The sequence below is a fragment of the Lottia gigantea genome (genome assembly GCF_000327385.1).
Source record: "Lottia gigantea unplaced genomic scaffold LOTGIsca_25, whole genome shotgun sequence".
NCBI lineage: Eukaryota > Metazoa > Mollusca > Gastropoda > Lottiidae > Lottia > Lottia gigantea.
In genome coordinates, this window is record NW_008708752.1 from 386538 (window position 1) to 412257 (window position 25720).

The window sequence follows — 25720 nt, forward strand, 5'->3', positions numbered from 1 at the left end:
GCGATCTGTCACTCATTCGCTAATGGAATAGTGAGGTTTCTAAATATTCGCTTTTCTAGATGATTGAAATTTTAGCTATTGATAGATCCATAATATGCAAATACAATTTAGATTTACGTTTATAAGTATAGAAAAGTTTGGGTTTTTTTTTCCAAATGATAAATTTTTATTTCCTTTTATGTAAAGAGGACTTGAACTTAAAATGTCTCAATGTAAGAATTATTCAACTATATTATTTATAAACACCATTCTGTGTTATATTATAAAAGGTGTCAATGTATACAAGGCAAATGACATGTTCAAACCTCACAAAGAATTCAATATTGATTCGATCGAACTTCAAAAGATTTGAGTAGTTTTTAGCGAATGTATTGTATAAAAGGAAGAACCCACTTCAGTTGTAAGACAGTTATTTTAATATTCATATTGTTGAGTATTTTCACGCCTACTGTCATTACCTGTTTATTTATAAAGCTGATAATGTAAGGAATTGAGAGATAGGACATTTTCTATCATGTTGACATATCAGTCCTATACAGCTGTTGTTTCTCCCTTAAATTTAGTATTTTTTTCAGATTGTGACAACTTGTGGGCAAAATGAGAGGCCAAATAGCAATCTCACTCTTGATTTTAGGACAAGTTCTTATAGACTGTTCAGCATTACCACACAATGATGGTCTCATATCTAAGGTTCTTAGTGCCGTTGAAAAGGAAGCTAATTTTTTCGCTCGGGATTTCAGTGATTTAAATGTTGATGGATTATATGGACTCAGAGTTGGAGAAGGTATGGAATAAGTTAAAACTTTTAATGCTGCTTTGGACACTGTTGGAACATAACTCGCCAGCCAGTTATCCACTGGTCAACTTAGTCAAGCCTAACTTCTTTCGTCCACTATAGAAATTAACATTTCTTTAGTATCCTAATTAATATGTTTTCGTACACCCTTAAATAAAGGATGGGAGAATATATTTTCTCTTCTTTAAAACTGTTGTACAAAAGTCGGTACGATTTGGAACCTGGAATTATCTATGGCACTTATTTGGTCTAATTTAACAATCAAATTGCACTTTCTGTGTCCGTACAAAATATTATGAGAATGCGACAATAACAGTTGGGGCTATATATAGCTCTGGACATTGTAGAATAACATTGTAGAATAACATTTTAGAATCAAACTTCATTATTGTTCTGTAGTATCATATAGTCTGTGTATGGATAGCCTACTAGAAGTTCCCTATTAATAATCTTAAGATTCATGTAGGCCTATATATAGATTGTTTGGTGTAAATCGGTATATTCTTACTTTGATAATTTTTAACATTTCAGGTCAAATAAAGGAAGCAGTGAACTTGTGTCGTGAGAAAAATTGTGGTGAAGTTTTTACTGAAAGATTATTCAGATTATTGTCTGTCGTAGCCAAAACCGGGGAAAATGCCATGCCTTATATCAAAGAGGACGATCCCGAATACTTTGAACGATTTCGATCCGTCATTGACAAACCATATATGCTGGAGTATAAACCGCACCATTTTGAAAATTTAGATGATGTCAAGCTGGGCACAGAAACACAGTACGATGAAGAATTTGGTGATATGTGTTATGCCAGATTGATGGGTTCATACGCCAGGTAAGTTCTCTGTACGACAACGATTTTAAATTTAAGAACTTCCAGTAAAATTGCACTTGTATCTTAGGGTTTATGGGTAAAATTAAGAGGTTTTCTTATTTTTTTATGCGTATCAAACGCTTAGTTTTTTTTGTAGAATTGCAGGATCAACAAAAGTCTGATTGGAAATTGGAATGGTGCAAATTGATGCTATCATCTCCCCGATACATATAGAGAAATTAAAAAAGCTCTTTACAATCTCTTTAAATATGCTTATCCATCTGCTAGTGTTTCACTTGAATTATACTTCAACGTCCTGTTCTCCTACAATATAAAAAACATATCGTAGGAGTTTAAGCAGCTGTGATATCTAAGATGTTCTCGCTTGCATACATTATCGATGACGTTGTCGGTTATTCTGGCCGTAAGAAAGTTATTAAAGTTCTTAACCTCGTTGGTATGTTAATACTTTCAGCCAAGTACCTAAATGTAATGTAACAGATGAATGTTGGGATTTTATGACCCAAGAAAATACCAGAGCATATTTCATTACTCATCAATTACTATATTTTATATTGTCCCAACATGTAAGTAGCGTGTTACTATTATTATGTAGGTATAGCCAATATCATTGGGCGGTCAAATGGTGGTAACAGATTATAAAGGGGCTCAGCAAACGGCCACCGTGCAATGGCGGCTCAGGTCTATTCAAGGCATCTCATCGAATCCGGTCAGTCGATGTGACAGCTGAAATCAACCATTAAGTCGCGGATTCCGACGAAAATCAGATCCAGATTGTACAGAAATGTAGAGAATAATCTGCGACTTTTCTGTCGAAAGACACTTTATCCCTGAACGACATTTTCGGTTTACGAGGTTATTAGATTCTCATATTTTATTTTTAACACCCCGAGGTAATTACTCTCACTTTATTCGACCAAGAATGCCTTATCAAATATAAAGTGTACCTCACCGGTCGCTGGTTGACTTGACCACGTTTGTATAGATACCAGTTGCACCCCCTTTGCAAGAAATTTCTTCTCGAGAATGTTTTGGACTTGGTAGAACGTGCTATACTATTGATATGTGCTATCTATACAAGATCGGTCGATTGATAAATCATGCAAGATATCATGAGCTGTTGGTCGCGTTAATGATCGACCGGAGACCCCCTGATTTATTCTAGATATTCTAATTATTTCCCTGATTCACCCGTCACACTTGTATATTTGACTCATTTTGAAGTCGACAGTGAAATGTAGAAAGAGAATTTTGCTTTGTCCGAGAATTTAAGGTGAATGGCATTTTTTTGCTTATTGTACGTTATATATATATTGCAATAAAGATCCTTCTGATATTTAATTCACGTTCATAAAAGTCTCGTACAAATATTTTAAAATTGTATTTAGTTACAATTCCGTCTACTTCAAATCATTTTATTTCCACACGATTTCGTATTGTATTTCTGTTATATAATACTTAGTAGAATCTAAATTCTAAATCTAATTTTCGAAACCGTTAACGTCTTATCTATCGATGTATGTGTACTTTGTCTGCGACAAAAGATGAAAGAATTTGATAATAGCTATATACATCTTCCTAAATTTGAAATCTGAACTCATCTGCAGTCATAAGTTGAATAAAAAGGATGATGGTGAAAAAATTAGAAAAATAAGACTGTTGACTTCACTATAATAAATGTTGAAATATCAATATATGATTCTTAAAGCCAAGTTAAATTGAACGGTGACGAATGTTTAAAATCTAAAATAAATTTAAAGGGATATAAGATGCGCCATTGTTTTTCTACCAATCATATCTCATTAACGGGAATCTGAGCTAATCAGTAATAATGTTCACATTTCACCGTCGATATTTTAACCTTCAAAACCGTGTGTGCCTAGAATTATTCGACTTTGAAGATTAAAAAGACGAGTCGTCTTTACATGAGACACTGCCATATATAGAAAAGATATCTATAGAAATAGGAAAAGAAATCTCTAGTTTGAGATATTTTTAAAGGAATTATGCAATTTTTGTACATTTCTAGTAGCCTACTCTACATACTATTTACATAATATTCAAGACTCAAATTATTCCCCCAAAATGAGCCATCCGTTCCTTTAATTAGTTTAATCAATGGAAAAATTGCAAACGTAATAAATTGATTATTTGTGTAACAAAGTGGAAACATTATTGTTACGTTGAATCTGGTAATATTCTCCTTTTATGGCAGCTTTTAGTTTAATATTGTGTGGGTGTTATATTAAATGGAATGGTATATTTTGATCTGACAATGGTCGTCTTTTAGTCTCAGTCAGTACCAGAAATACACGATCATGATTAATTGGCGAACTGGAAATGTCAGTTCCATATTGCCTGCTGTCATGAAAAATATCAAGTAAAATAATAATACTAATTTAGAAACAAAAAATATCTGTAAAATTGTAGGTGACGTCAACGAATCAAAATTTTAAGTTTTGAATTTATTAAAAACGCATCTTTCTGAAATCAGAAATGTTTCTTACTTTCAGCTAAATAAATGTATATGCCACTTCATAGTTACTGACTTTCAATTGAAAAAGTTTAAATGTCGCTGACATGTGGCCCCCTTTAGCATGAAAGTGAAAATACCACTGAAATGACACTTTAAGTCAGAAACGTTTGAATACCGCTAACTGGAATGACTCCAACTCGCGGCTTGGAAAGAATAAAAGCCTCTGAAATTTACTCCTGACACGTTACTACTTTTCAATAAGTCGAGTAAAATATTAACGATGTGTATATTATCTTTATTGTAAAAAATGCTTCATAATGACGTATAGTATACTACACGTGATTATGATAGCCGTTTTATTCATTTTTATCCTTTTGATGTAAAGATTGTATAACCCATTTTATAAATTTCAAGATGAAAGTAAACTTTCTGAAAAGATAGCATCCTCCGTTAATATGTATCAGTCATTCGGAATTTCTTCTTTTCTAGTTGGGTTGTAAAAATGCGTTTGAAAAATACGAATCCAGTGAGAAACCAGGAGAGGTATTGAATAGATTCTGTAAACATATTTATAAAGAATCAACAAATTTAGAAAACAATCAACAAGTAGCTGAAAATCAACAAGATTTATTTCTAGAACAATGTAAGCCAAAATTCATTTACAGGTATCATTGCTCAGAGAATTAGACGCATGCTCATTAACAGGAGGGTCAAGGGCTCAATCCCGGGTTCCCCTTATCAGTTATGCAGGCGGGGGCGATATGGAAAAAATCGTTTTGTCGTTCCAGTAAATTGCCCTCCACGAGCATGGCATGATGTTGCCTTTTCTATAAGCCAATCATTACATTGCATTGACTGGTACCACGAGAACGCATGTATTATTGACGTATAAGGAAATTTATAATTTATTTCAGCCTTGTTATGTGGAACTCTGGGATTTGAAGATTTTGAGAGAAAAGACTGGATGAACATGGTGTTAAAATGGCAGAGAAGTGATGGATGTTTTGGTATGAGCCCAACAAACTACCTCAAAGATTTAGAAAGAATTATCAAAACTTCTGGGTAAGCATTAAACTCACTCAAGTCTCTTAAAATTCGCATTCTTCTACAGAGGACAATTGGCAGTCAAAAAGTGTAGAAGCAAGTCTTATGTTCCCTTCTTCATAAGAGAGGGTCATCTTTCAAATTTGACCCTCTTTCTAAAACTAAGTCTGTAACCATCATTGAGCGAGGCCATGGGCTAATTAAGTTAAAGTAGGGCAAAGGAGGTCCTGCTTGATTTAAATACATAATTGAAAAAAAGACATTTCTACAGTTTAATCGTCGTGAGAGTTTTGCCCCCATTACTGCCTTGTTCAGCTACATCTAAAGTAAGGCGTTTTCTCTTTTCAGTGGTCGAAGAAAATTGTTACGAGAATCGTCTATGAAAGGTACGTAACCCATAATATACATCTTCACAATATCAGAGCCCTCGCCAGAAAGACTGTAAACAATCTGGCTGCGTATGTAAGCTCGGGCGATGATTGGGTGTACTTGGTAGCGTACAATCCAATCAAATCGCTGCATTAATAAACTTCTTTGATACAAGAAATGTGGTTATTGTAGTCAAGGTATTAGACACAGCTCGTAATAGCCATTGTGAAGATGTATGTTATAATAAAGAGTACGACAAGGAACCACAATAAAAAATAGACAACAAAACATTCGGATTGGATTATATAAACCTTACATAAATTAAAAGCTTTTGGAAGATTACCTACGACTGGCCAGATCTTTCCGGAAATACCAGAAATTTAGTTCGGAACAAATTGTGCACCATTTCACTGTCAATAGTGGTCTTCAAAAGGATCAATCTACGATAAAGTAAGTTATTCAGAAAAATAAATCATCTTCCGTTTCTAATAGGCGTTCGGTATTTAAGGACGTAAATTATGTCCCACAAAAGATATTACTATATACTATTTTTTTTGTTATTACAGATGGTTGTCTGTCACACAAGTCAGGATTGGGTTTTGGAGTACTATCTGTTTATTTACGATATCTTGTTGAAAAGTTATAAAATTTTACACATTTATTAAAGAAAATTGCAGGCCAGTAGAAGGAAGATGTTGTTGAAAAATAAATATTGTAACATCTTGTCTTATTTCATACATCTGCTACATCAGTTGATAGAACCAACCTCTTATCATCAGTAACCAGCTGAAAGAGCTCAATTACTGCTATACGTATCACTCTTTGTATATAAAAGAGTCTGACGTCCAAATCTCCTGGAATTCAATAAGAAGATATCATGGAAGTTTTGATTACTAGCCGTTCTGAACATTCTCGTGGGTAGCCATAACCGACCACCAAGCTAATGTTGACGATAATATCCGTTATAGATGGACAAACCGGCATGTTAAAACTTGCTTAAACGCAGACATAACTTAACTATTGCTCTTTCTTTTGAGATGATCCCGAGGTCGTATTTTAATCTTGAAAAGGGATAGCGGACCATAAGAAGACCTTCCCTTTAATGCATGATTAAAAGACATCTAACAGGCTTTGATTCTTCTTCAAGTCAAATCTGCCAAAAAAAAAAAACCCATTAGAATCAACACAAAAAAAAACATTGTGATTTAATAGATATAAAATTATTATTTTCGCAAATGTTTGCCTCGATATTATATTGTTGAAAGGTCAAATGTTGACCCCACCCACATCCAAATGCGGATTATAATTAACAAATATGTCGGATTATACATCATTAGATAATATATGACAACGGCTAATTAAAATTATAACCTACACTAATTAAATTGATGACGTATATAGATGTGAGCTAATATATATAAGAGTTTGAAACATTGAATTCTTTAATTATTCAACTAGACCAATACCACCAACTTTACAAGGTAGGCAAAAATCTCCAATCTTAATAACTTGACATTGTGAAGATGTGTCTTTAGGAGCTTTCAGGTATTCGCTTGTTCAAATTAAGAATATCTGATTGAAAAAAAAAAAATTGCATACCGGACATTCATGATCTGACGAAATCGTTAGGCGGCACATGCTCAAGGTCACCAAAATATTCAACTAATCAAAGGCTTTGTTCAAAAAAAATTAACAGACAAGTTGCAGCCCTATTAATTCATTATCAAACATTCATTTCAGATGATGAAGATAATAATTATTGCAATTACTCTGGCTTGTATATTAACCATCTCATCAGCACAATGGTTTAGGGGGTTTAACCCACGAATGGGAGGCTTTCCTTTTGGATTTGGATTTCCCATTAGAAGGTTTATCCCGGGTTTTGGTACGTTGATCAACCCATTTTTTAATAACCAGATGCTACAAAGAAACAGTGAAAACGAGGAATCAGATCTTCCTATTCAACAAAGTGACCCTCCTATATCTGACGGAATTTGGTAATTCTAGGTAAGTCGTACATCATGTTCACTACTGGCTACTCCATCAAACTATAACCAGTTTTCTGTGGTCACAATCTTCCAGAACCCTCCAACACCCTCCAACACTAACCGATACATTGCTCTAATCGGGGATTTCCAGATAGCCTAAAGTATGGCATTATATGAAAAAAATGACGCATCCTTTCCCCAATTACTTGAAAATATGGACGTAACAACATATTGATACTCTGTGCTAAGAGGGTTATCACCGTAAAAGTAGATCGGCATCTGGACGTAAATAGTGCAATATTTCGGATTCCCATGTAGAGTAGCTCTAAAATATTTTTTATATTATTTCAGAATTATGATTACCGGTTTAGTTATAACACAGATTATGTAAGAAGAAAAACATTATTCGATGCTATTTGTTTTGCTATCATTTGCCATGTAGTTTTGAATAAATGAAATGGAATATAGTCCTTGATTGTTGAGTTATAAGCTGGGAATCGTATACCTTGCAATAAGAGGATTTGTTTTGTATTAGCGACTGAGGTAGTAAAAATTCATTAAGTCATATGATTTTCATATGGGCCAATCCACAAGCCTCTATATAGTCAATATCATAGTTTGTTTTGTAAATATGAACAAGTGCTTTAATATTTTTTCAGTTTTTATTGATCAATATATATAACTCCTGAAACATGTTTGGTTTACATATCAAAGAGTTGAACCTAACAACAAACCATTTTCATAATGAACACTAAATTAAAATTTATGAAAAACAATAATGGATAGGATTAGTCTGTTCATGATTATATTTAATACCCTTAGTTTAAAAACTCTACTTCCATCAGGTTTCAAAATCAAAACAGTACTTACTGATGAAAGTGCTTTATTAAATAGTTAATAAGAATTTGATCAACTTCATGTGAGCAATCCCTAAAATCGTGTTCAAAATTGACTATTTAGGCCTACTATGCTTCACTGACAGGCAATATTTATATAAGCCAAATTTCAAAGCTGTGTTAAATAGAATTAACGACAACAGATAAATAAATGAATGAATGATGAGAGTATCACAGTAAAAAAAAGGGACGGAAAATGATAACATCACATCATACCTATTTAGAATTCTTTCTAAAGTCATAATCATACATTCGGATTTAAAGACTATCAGTAGCATGAGTTATGTTTTATGCCACAAAATTTTATCATTTTTTTTCCATAATCTGATATTTTTTTTTATTCAAAACTGGTCTTTTGAGTACACCATTGGTAAGAAAATAATCTGATTAAAACACACATCTAAATGGTTTTCTTTTGTATTTTTTCTGTGGGTGACTCCAATCATCCAAAACATGTTCTAGGATATTTAAATATTTAGCAAATCAAAAGCTTTGTCCAATATTTTTTCCAACATAGGAGGAATTCTGGGATATTCATGGTTCAAGATCAAGTTTTGTCACTATTCGATCAAAATTTGACTTCATATGACTTTTAGGAAGAATTTTTGAGGATGACGAGCGAAATAACTGGTGAAAAAACACAAAACCAAAACATCTAGATATGCATTTAAATCTAATTGTAAGAAAATACAAAATAAATAACATGTATAGTCTGAAGATCACACAGTGTGTAACTCTGTAACAACATGTTTCAGGTTCTGCTTACATTTTTCTAATAAATAACAGGTATAGTCAATCAACAATGCACATCCAGATTATTTCAGATGACCAACCATATAACAACAACAAATAACTATTTCTGTAATATTAACTGATCTAGAAAGTCATTTTGTTCACTTTCTTCTTTATTTAATGCATCATGTTGTATCCGTAATCTGAAAAAAAAACAGAAAAATTTTGAGAGTCGTGAGATTTATTATGGCTTGTGAGAGTCATGAGATTTATTATGGCTTGTGAGAGTCATGAGATTTATAATGGCTCGTGAGAGTCATGAAATTTATAATGGCTAGTGAGAGTCATGAGATGCGCTCTAACAGACTTTCAGAAGAATTAATTAATGGATTACACAGACAACCATGTACTAGAGATAGAAACTAAGGTAAATTGGTCTAACGAATGGTGAATCTGTTCCTTTAAATCATATTTTTAAAGATTACTGTCTACAAATTTTTCTTGGATGGTTATAATACGTCTTTAAACACTAATTCAGGCCTACCTTTCTAATTGCATTTTCTTTTCTATTATTAAAGCATGTAACTGTTGTTGATGTGCTTCTCTTTGTTTAGCTATAGATTTCAACAAATTTCTAGCACCAATGGCCTGGAATTAAAACAGCATTTGGAATCAGCATAACATAAACTTAAGCTGCAAAGAGTCAGCAAGCTTTAAACAAATTCTACAACCTTAAACATTAATTACATTACCGGTAATTGTGGAACAAAGCAAAAATACAATGGTTTTACACAAAAAATCTTCTAACCCTTTGAACCCTGAGTGTAAATGAAATAAAACGTCTTATAACCTGTGTAATCAAAGTAATATTATGACATTAACGTTGTATGATGTCACTTAGAACCAGTCGTTAAGGTATATATTGCTTAATTATGTGGCAAACCGTCTGCAAGGGTTGAAAGTTTGCATCACTGTTCAATATGTGTGTGCTAGAAAAGAAAATAACGAAAAAAATACCTTCATTTTCTCTTTTTCAACTTCCTTAGCGACATTATCTACAACTCCAATAAATGTACCAACTATCTTTTGAAAGTCTCCAATTTCTGAAATAGATTAATTTAAATATGCAATCTAGGTCTTTATCTCTTTTCAATTGTATCGGTATCAAACAACTCTCAGCAAGAAAGTGACTATTGTTGCAGCAGCCGTGAACTTGGTTATGTTGAACTATGATTTACCTGATCTTCGATCTACATTAAGATCAGATCACTTGTTATGGGTAAGGTAGGGGATAATCATAATTATATCTTGCTAGCTTTAGGAATTTAAGGTTGCAACATTGCAATTAAGTTATTTTACGAACGCACTGGCAGAGGAATGTAGACTTTAGGGTTTTTGTTTAGGGTTTGGAACAGTTCTTTATTGTGTAGCCTAAAACCAAAAATATGTGGTCTGCATAGTCAAATTACAGCTGATGTAACACTAACTTGTTTAAAGTCTGGTAAGTCGAAAATTGCCTTTATGAATAGCCGATTTTTTTCTTCTGTTAGCTTGGTCTGGTTATAAATTGGACTCTGTGTATTAGTCTATTTATCATATCATAATACAAGAAGTTAGAATTTAAGAAAAGTTCACTTCAAAAAATTCAAAACTTGTTTAATATGCGATTTATAGAGCAGATTTTTACAACTTACTTTCCACAAAATCTTTACATTCCTCCTTCAATTCTGTAGTTTGTTGAGAAACCTCCGGTTCAAGTACTCTTATTTTATTCAACTCATCAAAGTGGAGACCCGCATTCGCAAGAGCTTCGTCGGCCATTGTTGTTGTGGTATGTCGTTACCATGCGGAGTTATAAAATAGAGTTTCGCATTTGAAAAAAAAATATTTCAAGTATATCAAAATCGTCATTTTGTTAATCAGATTATTTGTTATATCGAATAGTAATCTGTGTTTTAGAAGAAAATATGATTACGTTTCGTATCCATTTTTTTCTTCTGTTTACCAATGACAATGTCAAATCGCCCCAACAATAAAGTTGCAGAGGTGGGGTAAGGGTGTGTTGATATAATGTGCCAGAGATGACTGATGATTCGAGTCTCATTTTCATTAATCAAATTAAAAGATTTAAAAAATATACAAATGTGATATGAAAGAGGTCATACCAAAAGCAGTGGTCAATTTGACTAAATGGTTCGATTTGACTTTGGTCTTTCAGATATTTTTCTTCGCGCACCTGTTGACGTCATATCCTCATATACTGACGTCATTCTTCACTAGAGTGCTTCTAAATATAGATTGCTTAAAATAAACTCAATTGACACGAAAATTATGCATTTGACTGGTTATTAGACTAATGAAACATAGTTTGGCACCAATATAGTAAATTTTGTGACGGTTTGTGTATTTTTAGAACCACCCTTTCTGGATCTGTATGTATGTTTTTGGGAGTTGCCGCGGGGAAGTTGATTCCCCAGCAAGAAATTGCTGAAAGTGAAAAGTCAGACATAGTGATAGTACAGCAACAACTGGCTGTACTGGACGAAGATCAAGTTGTTGCATTGAGAGTAAACCTAGAGGAAAATTTAACAATGTCCGGTGACTCCCACAAAACTGTAATTAAAGGAAATTCATCAAAATATGTGAAACTAAATGTTGGTGGATCATTACATTACACAACACTGGGCACCTTGACCAAACAAGATACAATGCTCAGAGCCATGTTCAGTGGTCGGATGGAAGTTTTGACAGATTCAGAGGGTAAGTCTTTGCTCTTGAAATATGATAGTTATAAACCGAAAAATACAATGGTGGTAGGCAGTAATCTTTGGGCCATGGCCCCCCAACAGTAGTTCCTAAAAATTTGTAAAGTTTATTTTACTTTCACTACCAAACTCATTCACGATACATTGTCATTGATGGAACTGGGAGAAGGAAAAAACCAGAGATATAAGAGTAGATCACAATTCATCCAGAGGTTGTCATAGGGACTTGAAGATTATTGCTGTTTCTTTTTTTTTTTCAGGGTGGATATTAATCGATAGATGTGGAAAACATTTTGGATCCATTTTAAATTTTCTAAGAGACAGTACAGTTCCATTACCAGAAGTTAGGAGAGAGTTAATGGAGCTTCTGCAAGAAGCCAAGTATTATCTAGTCACAGATTTAGTAACACAAATTGAAGCTGCTCTTAAAAGTAGAGAAGAATTAGAACCTATTTGTAAAGTCCCATTGATAACCTCTTCAAGAGAAGAACAGCAACTTGTCTCCAGTACTTTCAAGGTAGATAATTTGTTTATGGAGCTCCTGTTAATGGCTTCATCTACGATTTATATATAAACTAGAAGAGGGAATATCATCGTGTACGTCTTTGTCTCATAAAGGTTGATGTCACTTGATTTTCAAACAGGCCAATCAAAACTGTTGTATATTTGGTTTGTTTGTTAATTTATTTTATGGCCACACCTAAGAAACTCGTGAGTATGATATGAGAATGAGCAACCAATGTTGTATTGAAAATAAAGATAATCCCTTTTATCTTATATCTTTTTTCCTTTCCAGCCTGTTGTGAAGTTAATTTGTAATCGGCACAACAATAAATACTCCTATACAAAGTAAGTTTTGCTGATGACAAAAATTTATGAAAATAAATCAGTTGTTATTACAATGTCTTCGAATTTTGCTAGAAAAATCGCTAAAAATATAACATCTGCGGATAAAAATATCTAATATTAACTGACAAAACTGTTAAGGGTTGCAAATTTGTTTTGAAATATGCTTTATTGTTATTTTCTCCATTGAAAGTGTCCTAACAGAAAATTCAATGAAAACTCCCAGACTATATTCTCGACATAGATAGATATAGTCTGGGTGTCAGAGATTACTTGTAATCTTTCAACGTCTGCAACGCTTTTTGTAGATTTCAGATCTAAGCAAATATCACATACGCTTATATATTTTTTAATTTTTAAAGAAAATTTATTTTTCATTCTTGTTTTTTTTATATTTTTTTTACAAGAGGCACTTGCCTTAATGCAATTGCCTTCCTGTCAGGAATTATCCAGTCTCAACATTTGTTCCTGGGAATAATCACATTAATATTTCAGATGTTTTTTCATTTTTTATTTTTCAACTTTGAAATGTTTGCAATTTTCATTTCAGTAATTCCGATGATAATTTATTGAAGAATTTGGAATTATTTGATAAATTATCTTTACGCTTCAACCCAAGAGTTATGTTTATTAAAGATGTTATCGGAAGTAATGAGATTTGTTGCTGGTCATTTTTTGGACATAAACAAAAAATAGCTGAAGTTTGTTGTACATCTATAGTGTATGGTACTGATAAAAAACACACCAAGGTAAATACCCCCTCCCCTCTCCATGGGTTAAAATGTTTCACTATCTTTTTATGTATCTAAGAGTTCTGCATGAAAGACACTTTAACTCTTGATTTTCTTTTAATGGAAATTTTGTTTTATTTTAAAAACTGATGTGAAAAACTCTTGAATGAATTTGTTTTGACTTTATGCATTTGATTAGATCTAACTCAGGAACCAAAAAGAGAAAGTCTTGGCCATTTTTGCCATTGCTTTTCAAAATTAAAGGATTGCTTATATGAATAATAGAAATAATTATCATATGAACTTCTAACTGCATATCAGATTATCATTTGGGTAAGTCGAAATACTACTTCAGAAAATGTTTTTCTATTATGCTTTGTTTTTTATTAAAGGTTGAGTTCCCTGAAGCTAGGATATATGAAGAAACATTAAATATTTTGCTATATGAACATAGAGATAAAGGACCAGATGCAGAGTTGATGCAGGCTACAAGAGGATATACAGTTGGGGGTAGGAATGGTTACCATAGTGATGAAGAAGTGGAAGAAAAACATGAAAGAGAAAGAATGTTACGGCGCCATTAGAAGTGTAATTTGAACTTTAGACTATTTACAGACATTTTGACTTTTTAGGCATGTATGGGAAGTATTAAATATAAATATAAGCAAATGTTTTAATTTATAAAGCTAATTTAATTCAAGTGTATATGATCTATTTTCTGTTTAAATTTTTTGTTTATGCTATTAAGATGTATACCTTCAAGGGTCTAGTAAACATGCAGATATTACAGAGGTATTCAGAATTATTTACATTGTGTCATTGGTAAAACCGTCATATTTTCATATCTGTACTTCTGGACAAAAAACCCATTTTCAATTGAAATATAGAGATTGACCTTTTAATTTATAAAGAAGGCCTACTGCAATTTCCTTGCAGATCACTGTCCTTTTAAGTTTAACAAAATTATAGAAAAGTAAAACTTTATTGTTATTGTAAAAAATAAAAGAACAAACAAGGCTTGTCAATTGTTTTGAAACTTTGATATATTGAGCTTACAAAATAGTAACTAATGAAAATGAGTTGACCACATCCAAATGCTTAAGATCCATGATTACTCTTTAAATGCATTAGTCAATAGGGGAGAAAAGATTTCTTAAATATTCAGATTCAGATTCATTCAGATTTTCATTCTGAGAAGCTCAAATAAAGCATTATCTACTTCTAACAAATGTTACATTCACATATAATATGCAAAATGTTAAATTTTAAAAAAATCTGCAAATTATTTAATATTAAATTATATTAATATTTTGCTTTGGAAGCCAAACATCTCCAGTCCTGAATTATAACTTATCCATCATCCTTGTCACTAATATCCTACCATATTAAAATGTTACATATATATCACAATTCACTACATAATATTTTCATGGTCTCTTTCATAAAAGCACAATACAAAACCATCTTAGTTCATATTAAAATATCACTTCCTTTCTAAACAAGGCCCAGACACAAAACATTAGCTCTTAGGGGGAGGGGGTTTCTCATTCACGGTACCTAACACATCTTTATGCAATACAGCTTCTTCTAAACCTTTAGCCTGTAAAGCTTTCTGAAATGATTAAAAAAATATTTTTTAACAGAATCAAGCTATGTTCCCATCAAAGAGATCCCTTTCGAGGATTCCTTTACTTGCAGAATTAAAATCTGATGTCTGTTTCACCTGCAATTTTAATAAATCTATAGAAGGTTAGACAGTCATCACTTCTGGGTTGTTATTAATATGGTCACTGGCAGTTATGACCCATGACGTCATACCCGAAAGGTCTGCATTGGACAATGTTGGTAACTTTCAAAGTGACAAGTCTTAATTTAGTAAATAGATCACAATTCTTTACCTTGACACAGTCTTGATAAGGTTTGAATAAATGAGCACACTCATCTTGATGAACTCCTTTTAAATATTTTTCAGCAAACCATTTATTAAAACATTTATCATACTGCAACTTTAATTCCAGACAATCACTTCCAATACTCTCCATTTTCCATCAAATAGCCTACAAGAAATTCAATAAGTTTGGTTAGTGTTTTTTTTTACTTCCAACTAGTTTCAAGCCACAGCAAAATTTCAAAATTAAAAAATTATACATGCCATTTGCTTTAGAATTATGTTGTGAGTCAATGAAATTATAAGACTGGATAGTTTTACTTTAAAAACTTGTAGTTCTGTCCAGAAATTTCTCATGAAAAGAGGGACAAACACTATCGTGGCAATGCGGAAAAGGTCTTATGCCGAAATACCTACTCTCTGGCCACATTGAGTTCTAAATAGTTTTTTTCTCTCATGTCACAAATATTCAAAATATGATTTTCAAGTGTATGCCAATTGTCTTAGAATGCATTTGGGTCCATGAATATATAAGTTTTTAAAATCTTGAAATGAACACATTTCTCTCCAAGAAATTTCATGTGAAAATGACACATTTTGAACTGAAAATCTCCCTCTCTAAAATCATAGTTCCAAATAATTTTGTTTTCAATAGTTGGCATTTTCATCCACCCAAAGACAATCTAAGACTCTCAGCAATATTTGGAGATTAATATTTCCATTCATACTAAAGTGATAGCCAAAATGTGATTTAGAACTTGATGTGGCCAGAGAGTAAACCGAATGCACCTCTAATCAAATCTATCTCCAAGATTTTCTACATACAATATCTAGGCACCCCTGTCGAATTAGGCTAACACAGATATGTACTGAAAATATTACGAAATAATAGAAAAAAGAAACATTTAGTCAATGTGCTTACCGGAAGTTCCTAACAACAGCTGCTGTTTGAACAACTACGTCTTCCTGTAAATAATTCTCTGTTTTATTATGAAAGATTCATTGAAGTTTGCCTAAACTGTGAAGTTTCGTATATAAAAATAGTTTTAGAGTGTATTTGTCTTATAACGTACTATAAATTTATCGTCTTATGTTTCAATTACAAATTTTCATAACCAAGATTAAGAAGAAATTCATACGCGACATTAATCAAGGAGGATAACTCGTTCCAGAAAATTCAGTAACAGAGTTTGTGATGAAACCTTTCTCGAACTTACAGTATGCTGTAACAGCGTCAAGATTAGCAAATGCTGTGATAAATAGAAGGGAACTTCATAAATCTGTAATACTTTATTTGTATAATAGCATGTCTTTTTATTAAATCTTCATTTAACTGCCAATCTCAAAGCTATAGCAGTAGAGTAGGGCCTATAAATAGACCTAATGTCAATGAAACTGATAGCATGGCCATAATCAACTGCATATAAATAGGGTACGGATTTTAGCCAGAATTTGGGTGTGACTTTTGCATGGAAAGTAAGCTTGGCATAAAACGGAATTGTCTTGCTTGTACGCATTTTTATTGATCAGGAAAATGCAGTTAATTCAATATTATATTGTATAAAAAATTTTCCAGATACCTCCAGCTCCTACCTGGAAACTTCATGATAAATCAAAGTTTCCTCAAGTAAGTAAGCATGTCCTTTTTTGTAAAAAAAAGGCAGGTTTATTATTGGTTCATCTTTATGTTGTTAATAATTATATTTTTCTGACTGGTAATTCCTCTAAAGTTTTCTTGGAAGGCATTTATTCAAAATTTTATTTTGAAATGTTGTACATGCTTTATTGAAATTGTAACTTTTTTCAGGTAAAAGAAATAACAAAGAAGCAAGTAGATCAGTTAGAAAGATTAGGATTAGTTGAATTGAATAATGAAGAAGGAATAAAAAGTTTATCAGAAGCCATTGAATCAGCTAACGGTCTATATGTGGTAGAAACGTCAACTGTTAAACCACTGGATACAGTTCTTGAAACTATGTAAGAATATCTTTTTCAGTGAAATTCGTACAAACTATATTTAAGTTTGACCTGAAAGATATTTGCTAGACTCCGTGATGTCAAAGTATTTAACATTTAAAGTTTATTATACCATAACAAGGTGAAGGTGCCCTTACCATCATTATTATAGTGATTAGTGATTACAAAAAATTTCAAGTTTGATTTTTCTTTACATCATTTAGGCCATTATATCTAAGAGTTGATGAAATGAATGATGGAAATTGTAAAAAAGATGTGTTAAAAAATGCAGCCAAAGTAGAAGAAGATTATTTTGTTGCACCACCAGGTACAAATACTTAAATCTTACAACAAAAAGCCTAAAATAATTTGCTATAATTTAAAAATAAAATTGCAGGTTTATTAGATTAAAATGATGTCTTAACCAGCCAAAATCTGTTCTCTTGGTCATTACATTTTGGTAAATCCTTAGAGGATAAAGACTTTTTACATACTGTATATTCAAGGTCTCCCAACATGTTTCTTTAAGTATTCTTTGTTTTTGGTAATATAAAATATTAATATTATAGAAATATGTAATAATGTAGAAATTTATTTGTGTTATTTACTATTATTTCTCTTACAGGTAATATACCATTGAAATCCACTGATAAAGGATAAAGTTGTTTGAAGTCTAGAGAACGAACTTAATGTCAAAAAAGCAATTTTCCATTTGGATCATGCAAGAAGCTTGAAAATATGTGGCAGTTTTGTTCTAAAATTCACAACAAACATTCTCCAAGGATTAAAATTTACAAGGATCTATACTGGTTTGTGGCTAACATTGAAACTGTTAATTCCACTGTAAAAGAAGTATTGTGTTCCAATTTTCAGCATCCATTGGGCCAATAAAAACATTGGCCTGGGAAAAAATTCCTGAAGAGCTTTGTTTTTGACAATTCTAATATCATTGTGTATTGTCACAATTGCTAGTGAAGCAGTAAAACTAAGAATTTTACAATCTTCATTATTATTATATTTATATAGAATACCTGCTAGATGTGGATTTTGAATAAACCTTTTTTTATTGGAAAGATCAGGCTCCTAGAAATTATATATTTCTTTTTAAATTACAGAATTATTTCCCTTTCAAAATCATAACCTTTGCAATAGTTTGGGGTTCCAGAGTGATAATGATTTTTTTTCGCCACTGCAATTGTTTGGAGTCCCATAGTGATAATGATCTTTTCTCACCCTTGCAGTAGTCTCATAGTGATTGCCTTTGTATTTGCATAAATAACCTTATCCATTAGCAAACAGAAGATCACTTTAAGTTATAAGTTAATTTTACGTCTATAAACAGATCGCATTTGACCTTTTTCAGTTCCGAGAAGGGTTCTTTTCATAGGAAATTTCGAGGGAAGCATGTTTATTTCAAATACAAAATGATCAACCCTTCTATAGGATAATAGTGAAAAATTCAATAAAGAATTTGTTGTTAGTGTAGATCACCACTGCTGCATTACTGCCCCAAGCCCCATGAGATTAAATGTTTCCCTTTGATCTTTCATTGAAGAACAAATGAACAAGTCATTGGAAGTTTAACCTCTCTCAAGTTCCAGCTGGAAAACCACAATAAAAATGGCAACATCTCATCCGAAACAGTTTTCATCAAACAAAGATAACACAATTTAAAAAGATTTGTTTTATTTAATTAAGATGAAATGATAATAAAATGAAAGTCAAATGAATTAAATGATTAAAATATGGAAAAGGACCAATACATACTTTTAATTTTGATTTAGCACTACTTGAATATTCTACTTACCAATCCCTTGAGATCCTGACATTTTCCTTGCAGCAAATCCTTGCATGGTAAAAGGTCCAATATACCAACAGAGATTCTTAGCAAGTTCAATATTCAAATCCTAACGAGAGTTCTTATCTAGACTCCTGATATATAATTTAATAATTCATTAGGAATGATCCATGGAAAATATTGGTCCTTTTCTGTCTTAAAATATTGTCTCCCAAATCCAACATCGCAAAGTTCACATTTAAATGGCACAATTCATTTGTTACAGAGAAAGGAAAATGGGCATGACAAGATTTAAATTCTTGAAAATAGTATGCAAGAATATTTTTTTTAATTACATATATAAAATTGTTAAACATTATCCTCTTTTGCATGTCACATCCTTACATTTTAATGTACAATTAGGATTAATATACCCAAGTTTTTAGTCAGGTCAAATTGTCAAATCATATATCTTTCAACATGCAAAAAATCCTGTCATTGCTCAGTAATCAAATCTGTCCTATTTTATTTTATGCCACAATTTGTAAGCCTTCTCATACATGTGAAAATAATTTCCCCACTTATCCTCCTAGATTTTCCAGAATCCCTCATCCATCCAAATAATGACACATCCTTGGGGAAGGGATCCTCCTTTTCCAATCCTTTGGGTATCCTAAAATATTTCAGAAATTTGGTATGATGCCAATGAAATCAACAAGTGAAAATTTAGGTAGTCTGACTATACAGACAGGAGTTCAATACCAATTACACATTCAAAGTTTCCTTCATATAAGAAATGGACATCAGGTTTTAGAAGAATATCCATCCTTTGAGGAATTTCATACAAGAAATTTTGATATCCACTTTGATCAGTGGTCAAGATCCATAAAGCCTTGAAATTCAATCCTCCATGTGTGCTACAAAATTGGATATCCGTACATTTTGGAAATTTGGATAGAATTCGCCAATAAATATTCCTTTCTTGAAGATTCAAGATATAAAAACCTCATGTTTCCTATCATTCAAGCAAATAATTTAAATCAAGCACAGCCAAAATATCAAAAAGCCAATCAAATTGTATTTCCAATTTGTTCACATCCTTAAATCCAATCCTGTTTCCCCTGATATCTCCAAGCTAAACATTTCCTAAAAGTGAGAGTGCATCCTACTTCCAAACTCCAGATCAAGACTTTACAAATAAAGATCCTTAATTCCTTTCCCTTTCCTTCTTGGATCAACAATCCACAAGAAATTTCCAAATGAAGGGCATGCTCCTCGCTCATGATTTCCTTACTCCACATGTTTACAAAGGCATTCCTAGTTATCAATATTCCTGACAATTTCAGACAACATTTCCAGGATTCCAAACGAATCCATATTATACAGACTTTTGATATGCATGATAAGCCAAAATATTTATGAAGTGCTGCAATGAAACGCATCCCAGGAGCCGGATATCCTTCCTAAATTCCAAGAATTGAAAGAATTCCACCAAGCCCATTCCTTGGAGACATGATCCATTCCTGGAGATCCTTTGAAAGAGGGGAAAAGCTGTGAACATGCCTCCCAGGTCATTCCAAAATTCCTCCAAGAAATAACTAATACAGCAAGTCCAACTGAATAATAGAAAAAAATAACATTAATTAGGATGAAATAATACCTCACAACTAGAAGAGCCCCATTAATAAATTACATTTAATTGACCCCAATTCTTGTCGACCCCACTCTGAAACTTATAATTTTGAAAGATGATAATGAATTATGTTATGCCTATACAAAATGTATGTTATATAATAAAAAAATCTTTCACAGCTCTTAATAGGGCGAGCGTGATCTAGCCATTGGTGAATATCTTGGTGATCCTCTTTGATTTCTTGGTGAGAAACTTCTACTTCTGGATCTCTGTATTGCTCCACCTCCAACAGGTCCAGCACCCCCTCCTCCACCTCTATAATCTTCTTTCACTCTTATATATGATACTTCTCCCTACAAGTCAAATCAAATGTTAACATGAGAGTATCATTTAAGAATTGTGATTCCAGGTCATTCCTCATTTCTCTCTGCATGGTCTTGCCCAATCTGTTGCAGGAAAGTGGGACAAAACACCATACATTACTCTGTCTTGATAAGCCATCTGCTTGATTTAAATCTTATAATGATAAGACTCACCAAACCCATTCAGAATCCAAACCAATGGAATTGCACATTATTGGAAGCATACCTCATGTGATCTAAACTTGGAATCGTCTAATTTCCTAACAGCATATTTCATGTCTTCCTTGCGCAGAAACTCAACAACACCAGTACCATCTTTAAATACATCAGCATAACAAACATCACCAGCTTCTCTCATGTGATCCTTTAGATCCTGCCAACTTCCAGATGGTGGTAACCCTAGTACATAACATAATCATTTGTAGATTAACAACCCCTAATACCCCTTTTTAAAAAAAATAGAGGACATAATCTTGCAGGATTAGATTCATATCCATCATGTAATTCCATCCATTCCACAACTGATTACATGTGACTTTATAAAATGATAAGTTTGAACACAAGAGATGCCATCCTTAACCTATTTTGAGCTAATGTCGAGTCCAATACATACCAGATACAAGTACTCTGTATTCAGAACGTCTTGATGGAGGACCACCTCGTCCTCTTCCACCGCCTGTTGCACCACCAAATCCACCTCTTTCACTACGACTGTTGAATCCTCCTCGACCACCTCCTCTACCAGAATAACCCCCACCTCCACCACTACCATAGCTATCATATGATCCTCTTCCTCCACCGCCAGAACTACTACCACCTTCAGCATTTGGTCCTCTAGGAAACTCGACTCTCAATGTATAGCCATCATAATCATAACTATCACGATGGTGGACAGCATCTTCAGCATCACTGAAAATAGAAATTTACATTTTCATTTTTCATCTTAAATTTGATTGAAAGCTTGAACACTATGATCATTGCATGTCTGTTATAAAATAAGAAGAGCTTCCCATGTAGATAATGACGTGACCTATTTAAAGTTTCAATTACACTGATTGTGTTGTTTGATTATTTTGTGACCTTTCCTTGAGCAATATCATTTAGGCTAGATTTATCATTATTTAATATTTATTTATAGACAGCATAGTTTGTTAATAGAAATACATCTGATAGTGACCATTGCATCAAATACTAACCGTGGATCTTCAAACTGAACAAAGGCGAAAGGAGGTCCACGTTTGTTTTTTAGGTCAATGTAGTTGATTCTTCCAAACTTGTAAAATAAGTCTTCGATGTCTTTGTTTCGGATGTCTGGTGGTAGATTACCAACATATATTCTGTTATCATTTTGTGGTCTTGTACTATAAGACATTTTTTATTGTATCGATATATTTGCGAGTAAATAATTTAGCGTGGTAACTTCTTTCTCCAAACTCAAAAGTAATCTACTTTTCACGCATAAATTAACTGCAAATTAATCTGAAGCCCGGTGCATTATGGTATATATTTACTGCGTTGCCAGATTTAGAAAAGAAAGCTGACTAAACACCTAAAACAACCTCATCTAGTAGGCACGGGCTGGATGGTTATCTTTAGACAAAGGTCACAAGTTAGCTTTTACTTAAAAAAAAAAAAACACCTTATGATAATCAAAAGTTATCTCTGTTTTGTAACCTAGGCAAGTGCTTTTATTGGGATTTTTAAATCTCAATCTCAATCTCAATCTAACACTTCTTTGCAATATGCACCTAGTAATCATTTGTGTATTTATGGTACAAATATGTTTTATATTGAAGACAGTTCTAAGAATTCATTACTGATAAAATGGTAGGCCTAGATCGTTCCTCAAAAATTTATTTTATTCTAATTGGGCCTTATAAATATTGCCTCTATCGTCTCTATGGGCGCATTCGAAGAACTTGGACAAATCTGATGAAACGAAATGAATGGAGTTTTACGTCCTACATTTCTGCGCCATGTGGGCTAATGATGACGGCTTGACAAAATTAATCAGAGCTATATTTCAAAATATTATTATCAAAAACATTGCATATTCTGCTAAAGGGTTTTCGAACAACAACCAAAAAACAACGATGTCGATACTCACGTTTACGTAAACCGTTTAAAACATGTTTAATTGGCGTTCTATAATTAACGACAAGATATTTGTAATGTATATTGCAGATGATAAAATAATCGGCCACAAATATCAAACTTGTTTGATTCTACAATCCTGTCGGTAACCCGATAATCTTTATTTTATTTTTACTCAAGATTGGGGTCTACAACAAAAATCGACGATCAAGACTGTTCGTGTGCTCGCAACCTAAGGTGCAGAAAAAATCCAGACAAGTTTCGTTCTTAAAGTGCTGTCGACTCCTAAAATGAAGCACTACGCTATCAGCTGACGCCGGTTTGGCTAACTGGTTTATTGAAGGGAGTGATAGTAGAAATGTAAATATTAATAAATATCGGTATCCACGCTGTTTGTTACCATAGAGTTATGTGGAGCTTGTAACCATAGGATAGTGGTATAATCGGCTGTGAAAAGAAACGACTCCAGGATTTTGATATAAACCACTGAGAGAAGCACGAATTCAACCAATAGCAACGAACCGATCTGACCAATCGTCTTTAAGAATCGTCTTGTTCTGATCAACTTGACACTTTCAAATCAGACTGAGTTGACTGGTGAAGCCACAGACAGCAAAGATTAAGATTGTCATAAATTTGTATTGAAATTTCACACGACAGGTGAGTAGATGTAGCAGTCTTTTATTCATTCGTTTTAGTAGATCTACATAATGTTTACAAAATGGCATTTTTTGTGCCCCTATAACTTAATCTAATCAATGAACAAAATATCACAGCATAGATCAATGAAAGAGAGAATTTATTGGATGTTTCGCGTTAGGCCATCAAAATTAAAATGGACTTATGATTATCATTTTCCATAGAATCTATCAAGATCTAGTTCTAGTGAGCTACTTTCTGGCTTCAATGATTTCTGATTTGAAATTTGGCAATCATTTTCATATGAATTGAAATATCAATTACAAAATACTACTGAGAGTCTTAATTAAACTTAAATACTAAAGATTGTCTTTTGATTGATGAAAATGTTAACCATTGGAAAAGTTCATATTTGTAAACATGGTTTTACAGAGGGGGATTGTCAGTCTGAAAAGTAGGTCAATTTGAAGTGAATTTTCTCGAAGAGAAGTGTAGGTTATCCATTTAAAATCACTGAACCTTATATTTCTATGAACCCGAAGATGAAGACTTGTCTAGGACAAATGGCATACAATTGAAAATTTTATTTTCAATTTTTATGAAATGAGAGAGAAATTCAATTCAGGGCTCAATCTAGCCAGAGAGTAGATATTGTTTCTCTGTGATATCTGCCTCCTTAATGATGATGACATTCTGAAAATCTTGGCTTGGTTTGATTTGACACTAAATACAGTTTGCTCTTTGAAATAGTTTCTTGATTTATTTAATTTTAATTTCACTTAATGTTAAACAAACTTGTCTTTTCAGGATGACTGAGAGAAAAGCAGTTATCAAAAATGCTGACATGGCAGAAGACATGCAGTCAGAATCGATTGAATGTGCTACAACAGCATTAGAAAAATTCAACATCGAAAAAGACATTGCTGCTTACATTAAGAAAGAATTTGATAAAAAATACAATCCAACATGGCATTGTATTGTAGGACGTAACTTTGGAAGCTATGTGACCCATGAAACCAAGCATTTCATTTATTTTTATTTGGGACAAGTGGCCATTTTGCTGTTTAAATCTGGTTGAACAGGAATGTGGATAGAAGTTGTTGATCAAACAGAAAAAAAAATTACCTACTGATATTAATATATATCACGACCAAAGACTGTTTTTTTCTTGTTTTGTTTTTTTAATTTTGACCAATAATGTTCTGTTTATACTGACTATTCAAAAAATGTTCCTTTAATTAAAAGTTAAGATATAATTACTGTATTGTCTCTATGCTTTTTAGAATATAGTTCAAACCTCAAAGATAGTCAAATGTATGAATTTTTCAGATACTAATATCCAGTTTTCTTGCATTGCAACTAATTGTATGGGTACCAAGGAAATATAATATATTAGTATTACCGGTATCTGTCCCCACTGTTAATTATCTTGGAAAACTGACAAACATAAGGAGCAAATTGGGAAGGGACACAGTGGGTATGAGGGGTGGAATGAAAAGGGAGCGAATCGGAAATTAACATAATGGGAAGGGACAAAAAAGGAAATAGATTGAAGGTAATATGGAAATAATCAATAACGATCCGAACCGCAAAACGAAACCCAAAATCTGTTACAACATATTGACCAAATATTGGGAGCAGTGAATGAACTCAATAAAAAAAAGGGAGTAAATATTTCATAATGAAAAGTGGTGTTAAGTGTCTAGAAGAGTAAGCATACCCTGCCAGACGCCAAACTCGTGATAGCTGCCCAACATACACAATACACACTAAAAATAGGAACGCGCCATGAGAATTCAAAGAAGTTCAATGGATGTAACTGATGAGGAAAAAGGGACATAACTGAAGAAAACATGAAAGATCCCACTGAGGTAACAATCAAATTGAAATCTCTTC

The 25720-nt window shown here is 32.8% G+C and overlaps 7 protein-coding genes across 7 annotated transcripts; 4 read left to right on the forward strand and 3 right to left on the reverse strand.

Moving 5' to 3' along the window:
• Positions 1 to 597: 597 nt before the first annotated feature.
• On the forward strand, positions 598 to 6163 carry LOTGIDRAFT_160424 (hypothetical protein; the record flags this gene model as incomplete). The annotated part of the gene is made up of 7 exons (XM_009055572.1): positions 598 to 784; positions 1328 to 1628; positions 2083 to 2194; positions 4594 to 4747; positions 5019 to 5166; positions 5497 to 5534; positions 6084 to 6163. The coding sequence occupies 7 exons, from the start codon at positions 598 to 600 to the stop codon at positions 6161 to 6163; spliced, it is 1020 nt and encodes a 339-aa protein (XP_009053820.1).
• Positions 6164 to 8154: 1991 nt separating this feature from the next.
• Positions 8155 to 10963, reverse strand: LOTGIDRAFT_188589 (hypothetical protein). Its single transcript, XM_009055573.1, has 4 exons — positions 10828 to 10963; positions 10151 to 10236; positions 9678 to 9781; positions 8155 to 9336 (listed from the first exon to the last, which is right to left on the reverse strand). Exons 1-4 carry the CDS (start codon positions 10952 to 10954, stop codon positions 9255 to 9257), a joined length of 399 nt encoding a protein of 132 aa, XP_009053821.1. The 5' UTR covers positions 10955 to 10963; the 3' UTR covers positions 8155 to 9254.
• Positions 10964 to 11724: 761 nt separating this feature from the next.
• On the forward strand, positions 11725 to 14059 carry LOTGIDRAFT_117262 (hypothetical protein; the record flags this gene model as incomplete). Its single annotated transcript, XM_009055574.1, has 5 exons — positions 11725 to 11893; positions 12159 to 12415; positions 12695 to 12747; positions 13295 to 13493; positions 13868 to 14059. The coding sequence occupies 5 exons, from the start codon at positions 11725 to 11727 to the stop codon at positions 14057 to 14059; spliced, it is 870 nt and encodes a 289-aa protein (XP_009053822.1).
• Positions 14060 to 14630: 571 nt separating this feature from the next.
• LOTGIDRAFT_150088 (hypothetical protein) lies at positions 14631 to 15771 on the reverse strand. The gene is made up of 3 exons (XM_009055575.1): positions 15628 to 15771; positions 15374 to 15532; positions 14631 to 15087 (listed from the first exon to the last, which is right to left on the reverse strand). The coding sequence occupies exons 2-3, from the start codon at positions 15515 to 15517 to the stop codon at positions 14995 to 14997; spliced, it is 237 nt and encodes a 78-aa protein (XP_009053823.1). The 5' UTR covers positions 15518 to 15532; positions 15628 to 15771; the 3' UTR covers positions 14631 to 14994.
• Positions 15772 to 16525: 754 nt separating this feature from the next.
• Positions 16526 to 18805, forward strand: LOTGIDRAFT_232014 (hypothetical protein). The gene is made up of 5 exons (XM_009055576.1): positions 16526 to 16645; positions 16940 to 16990; positions 17171 to 17340; positions 17544 to 17647; positions 17945 to 18805. Exons 1-5 carry the CDS (start codon positions 16559 to 16561, stop codon positions 17977 to 17979), a joined length of 447 nt encoding a protein of 148 aa, XP_009053824.1. The 5' UTR covers positions 16526 to 16558; the 3' UTR covers positions 17980 to 18805.
• A 2115-nt stretch (positions 18806 to 20920) lies between these two features.
• LOTGIDRAFT_75951 (hypothetical protein) lies at positions 20921 to 22439 on the reverse strand (the record flags this gene model as incomplete). The annotated part of the gene is made up of 5 exons (XM_009055536.1): positions 20921 to 21082; positions 21318 to 21490; positions 21705 to 21788; positions 21900 to 22000; positions 22288 to 22439. Coding segments are annotated over 5 exons (672 nt in total), but the record flags the coding sequence as incomplete, so codon positions are not given.
• A 1215-nt stretch (positions 22440 to 23654) lies between these two features.
• Positions 23655 to 25124, forward strand: LOTGIDRAFT_203845 (hypothetical protein). Its single transcript, XM_009055577.1, has 2 exons — positions 23655 to 23845; positions 24632 to 25124. The coding sequence occupies exon 2, from the start codon at positions 24633 to 24635 to the stop codon at positions 24900 to 24902; it is 270 nt and encodes an 89-aa protein (XP_009053825.1). The 5' UTR covers positions 23655 to 23845; position 24632; the 3' UTR covers positions 24903 to 25124.
• The last annotated feature ends 596 nt before the right edge of the window (positions 25125 to 25720 follow it).